This window comes from Lottia gigantea (assembly GCF_000327385.1).
Source record: "Lottia gigantea unplaced genomic scaffold LOTGIsca_147, whole genome shotgun sequence".
Lineage (NCBI taxonomy): Eukaryota > Metazoa > Mollusca > Gastropoda > Lottiidae > Lottia > Lottia gigantea.
Genome location: NW_008707746.1, coordinates 199,592 through 205,094, shown reverse-complemented (window position 1 = coordinate 205,094; position 5,503 = coordinate 199,592). Strand labels below are relative to the sequence as shown.

Genomic DNA, 5,503 nt, shown 5'->3' with positions numbered 1-5,503 from the left:
TGTAAATATTTGGCACTTGTTAATGCAAATGTTTTGTACTTGTTAATCTAAATGTGCTGAACCTTGTTAATGTAAATGTTTTGTACTTGTTAATGCAAATGTTTTGTACTTGTTAATCTAAATGTGCTGAACCTTGTTAATGAAAATGTTTTGTACTTGTTAATGCAAATGTTTTGTACTTGTTAATCTAAATGTGCTGAACCTTGTTATAGTAAATGTGTTGAACCTTGTTAATGTAAATGTTTTGTACTTATTAATGTAAATGTGCTGAACCTTGTTATAGTAAATGTGTTGAACCTTGTTATAGTAAATGTGTTGAACCTTGTTAATGCAAATGTTTTGTACTTATTAATGTAAATGTGCTGAACCTTGTTATAGTAAATGTGTTGAACCTTGTTAATGCAAATGTTTTGTACTTGTTAATGTAAATGTGCTGAACCTTGTTAATTTAAATGTTTGGTACTTGTTAATGCAAATGTTTTGTACTTGTTAATCTAAATGTGCTGAACCTTGTTAATGAAAATGTTTTGTACTTGTTAATGCAAATGTTTTGTACTTGTTAATCTAAATGTGCTGAACCTTGTTATAGTAAATGTGTTGAACCTTGTTAATGTAAATGTTTTGTACTTATTAATGTAAATGTGCTGAACCTTGTTATAGTAAATGTGTTGAACCTTGTTATAGTAAATGTGTTGAACCTTGTTAATGCAAATGTTTTGTACTTATTAAAGTAAATGTGTTGAACCTTGTTATAGTAAATGTGTTGAACCTTGTTAATGTAAATGTTTTGTACTTATTAATGTAAATGTGCTGAACCTTGTTATAGTAAATGTGTTGAACCTTGTTATAGTAAATGTGTTTAACCTTGTTAATGTAAATGTTTTGTACTTATTAATGTAAATGTGCTGAACCTTGTTATAGTAAATGTGTTGAACCTTGTTAATGTAAATGTTTTGTACTTATTAATGTAAATGTGCTGAACCTTGTTATAGTAAATGTGTTGAACCTTGTTAATGTAAATGTTTTGTACTTATTAATGTAAATGTGCTGAACCTTGTTATAGTAAATGTCTTGAACCTTGTTAATGTAAATGTTTTGTACTTGTTAATGTAAATCTACTGTTCTTATGAATGTAAATGTAAATTATAATAGTTAATGGTTGCTTTTAGTTTATAATCAATAAAATCGTGGAAATATAACAAGAATAATAAATTCGACCACAATATTTCAAAGTAACCTTATTAAATATTAATTAAGAACTTTTCAATGACCATTGTCATATCAATAATAATCAATACCATTATTTTATATTTTCTACTATCATTGTAGCCAGGTACCAGGGCATCAAGTTACTCTCCCAGAACAAGTTTGGCATTAAAACTAGCAAAGTTGTTTCCAAAATTGTTACATGCATTTCAGCTATCTATAATTCCTTAAAGTTAAATGGGTAGCTGAAATTAAGCTCTATCAGCTTGTAAAGCGAATATTAAATGGATTTATCTCTTAACCTGTTCCCAATAGACAAACATACATGTATGCAAATCCCTTTCAAGATGGGTTCCCTTATTTTCATTTATTGCTAATACTTATATGAATAGAAAGTAGAGGTGTTCTAATGACTTGGAAAAATACCAGTTTGTCTCACATGTCCATAATTAATTCATAATTAGCTAAATTAGAAGAGAATTACCAGCAGAATTTCAAAGAGTGGCCGATCAAGAAAGGTCAAAAAGTCTTTTTTTTGTTTATCCAGACTGTACATACATGGGCATTTATGATTGGTTAAAACTCATAATTCTATGCAATAAGAACATAATGATATGATTAAGAATACATGATAATTCATTAGAAACACCAATTAATCAAATAGTTTGCTTAATTTGACACTAAAAAATAAAGGAAACCCATCTTTAATTTAAGATTATATGAAAGGGCTGTTATTTGTTTAAATATCAAATTGCCTATCAATTCTTATATTATTTGAATAACGATTTTATTACGTCATTTTAAACCTAGTTTCATATCGTGGGTGACCGCTTGAAACCTTGTATATGTCATATTTGGTCATTTTGACTTTTTGGTATCGTTTGAAAGCTAGAAAAAGTGCGGATCTTGTGATCAAAACCTCGTATTCTTAGCTTGATTGTAAATAACTCAAAAAGCACTAATTAAATAACACGTATAAAAACAGTCAGATTTAAAACCTCGTAAAATATATTATTATACGAGGTTCAATGTTCCTTTTTCTGAGGATGAAAATGAAAAACCTTGTATACTGTATTATTATACAAGTTTTTGGTTCAATAGGCCGGAGATTTCAAATTGTTATACAAGGTTTATATTTTCAAGGAATGAAAACCACATATAGTGGCAAAAAAAATAATAAAAAAGATTTTAACAAAATACGCGTACAAATAGTTTTTTGCGTTTTTCTTGAAAAGTATTTCCGCGTCATATATCGTTATAAGAGGTTTCAAGCGGTCACCAACGATATACAACATTTCTATTAACCCAAAGACAATCTAAGACTCTCAAATCATTTATGAAGACTATTTTTCAGTTCATAAAAAAATAGCAATGTGGTTGAAGAGTAAGAACAGTATATAATAGGATTCATTAAGAATTCTCATTTTTCATACCACAAAACCCTCAAAATACTAAATGCTGACTGAAAACATAGGGATTAGCAGCTTTGAATTAATATATCAGAAATTTAAAAGGATATAAATGGACGCACTCTGACAGCAACTTTAACATTCTCAGCCATCTTGGAATTTTCAGCAGTATTCTCTATAAATGTTAATCAAATCCACTTTATTTTCCAAGATCTTCAAGTCCTTATTAGTCTTCAACACATTTAAACAAAACACTGGTCTTTGACACTGCACACAACTTAAATGTGCCCCTTTAAACACTAATGCCACTTAGAAAATCAATGTTGGCTAGCCTACTTCACTGCGTATATGTGTCTTAATTGTCGTTTCCATGTACCTTAATTAGGTGCAAGTATATTACAAGTTTTCACCTGTCAAACGTATTAATTGCTACAAATACTTTTTCACAAAGCTCTAGACTGTATTGTGTGAGAGAAATAAATTTGTTCTCCTTTAAGCCTCTTAATTGCGCTATTGTTCATAAACAAATTATCTAAACCGTGTTTATTGTTTACGTTGCCATAGCAACTGTCATTATCTGGGTGCGACTATAAACTCACCTGTACACAGTATAATTTATACAGGTAAATCTTTTCATTCGAAATCAAACAAATTTACCCTTTGTACACAACCAATTATATAAAATATGTTGGTAATAGATACACTCATTGATAGACCTTAAAGATGGGTTTCCTTGTTTTTTAGTGTCAAATTAAGCAAACTATTTGATTAATTGGTATTTCTAATGAATTATCATGTATTCTTAATCATACCTAACTTTGCTTATTGCATATAATTAAGAGTTTTAACCAATCATAAATGTCAATGTTAGTACAGTCTGGATAAACAAAAAAAGACTTTTTGACCTTTCTTGATCGGTCACTCATTGGAATTCTGCTGGTAATTCTCTTCTATTTTAGCTAATTATGAATTAATTATGGACATGTGAGACAAACTGGTATTTTTCCAAGTCATTACAACACCTCTACTTTCTATTCATATAAGTATTAGCATTTTCATTTTCATAAATGAAAATAAGGGAACCTATCTTTACAGGTAAAATCTTTGGGAAAGTAAATCTCTCATGAAGCCTAGGCCTAGGCCCTATAAACTCAAGGGAAAGCGAGTTAATTATAATTGTTGAAATGTAAAATTAAATGTGTTTGGTTAGTTTTCACTCACAGTACTAAACTTACAGCCAGTTAAAGTTACACCTCACTGCTTCTATTTCTTAATTATATTTTCCTCTGTCTCTGAGCTTTTATCACCTCAGACTTTCTAATTCCCCCTGTCAGTGATGCAAGTAAGCGAGGGGCTGAAATGGAAAAAGCGTCTAGTCGTTCGGATGGGACACTAAACCGAGGCCCCGTGTGCTACAGGCTGTGCACGTTAAAGATCCCTCGACAGTTGGAAATCGAAAAAGAGCAGGCTAATGCCGCTGTCCTGGCAAAATTTCCCTCATGGCACCCTGCATGACGTTGCCCGTCTTCATTAGCCCACATGGTGCAGAAAAGTAGGACGTAAAACTCCATTCATTTCATTTAATTAGTGTTTTGGCTTGACAACCTTGTTGTCAGTCAGTCTTTAATGTTTCTGATATGAGTGTTTTTGGTCAAGGTAGGCCTATAGTATATTGTATAATTATTGTTTATCTTGGTTACCAACTGTCAGCTATCTTGGCTTCATGTTTGCTATAGCTTTGTAAACAATATGCTATTACATTAAAGTGATACTCTGTCTTAGAATGAACATAAAATTTAAGTTCTCGAAATGGTCAATATGAGTATATATTCATCAGTGAACTTACCTGGTGTCATAAAGTTACAACAGAATCCCTGTAAAATCTAGAAAATTGGAAAATTCATAAAACTAAGTAATTATTGAAAAACGCTTAATCTTGATATTAAGCATTTTTCAATAGTTAATTGCATATTTATGGATAATTACTAAGTTTTTTGGATTTATCAGATTATATAAGGATCCTGTTATGTTATTTATGACACCAGGTATATCTACTGGCTCTTATTCGCCAAGTTTAAAATTCTTAAATTCTATGTTAATTCTAAGACGTAGTATCACTTTAAGGTTTAGTCTACAGTTACATTCAATACCACCATTTAATCATTCCATCGTATCACGAATACGAGTTTTGACATGGTCTTATTTCCCTGAGGAAGTATGACGAATGGGGGTGTGGTTTGGACACGATGTATTTAATCATTCCTGCATTAGGCTACCCATAAAAAGGACTCACTCCACTAAAACATTTTATGTTACCCCTTTTGGAGTTTTTGCATGCCTATTTTTGAGTAATTTTGGTCTAGATTTGGAATTTGATGTCTGAAATTGCATTAATGCATTGAAATGGTACCATTATCTCCAGGCTTGTATCTAGAAAATGCCTGAGGAGGGGGTCAAAAATGAAAGCTTTCTCCCCTAGGCGTGATCTGATGAATCAGATGAATTTTGCTCATATAAAGATGGGTTCCCTCATTTTCATTAATGAAAATGAAAATGCTAATACTTATATGAATAGAAAGTAGTGGTGTTTTAATGACTTGGAAAAATACCAGTTTGTTTCGCATGTCCATAATTAATTCATAATTAGCTAAATTAGAAGAGAATTACCAGCAGAATTCCAATGAGTGACCTATCAAGAAAGGTCAAAAAGTATTTTTTTGTTTATCCAGACTGTACATACATGAACATTTATGATTGGTTAAAACTTAAATTATATGTAATATAAGAAAATAATGATATGATTAAGAATACATGATAAATTCATTAGAAACACCAATTAATCAAATAGTTTGCTTAATTTGACACTAAAAAATAAGGAAACCCATCTA

General features: G+C 30.6%; 1 protein-coding gene across 1 annotated transcript; it reads right to left on the bottom strand.

Moving 5' to 3' along the window:
* Positions 1-702: 702 nt before the first annotated feature.
* On the bottom strand, positions 703-867 carry LOTGIDRAFT_140446 (hypothetical protein; the record flags this gene model as incomplete). Its single annotated transcript, XM_009050215.1, has 1 exon — positions 703-867. A coding segment is annotated over one exon (165 nt), but the record flags the coding sequence as incomplete, so codon positions are not given.
* Between the last annotated feature and the right edge of the window lie 4,636 nt (positions 868-5,503).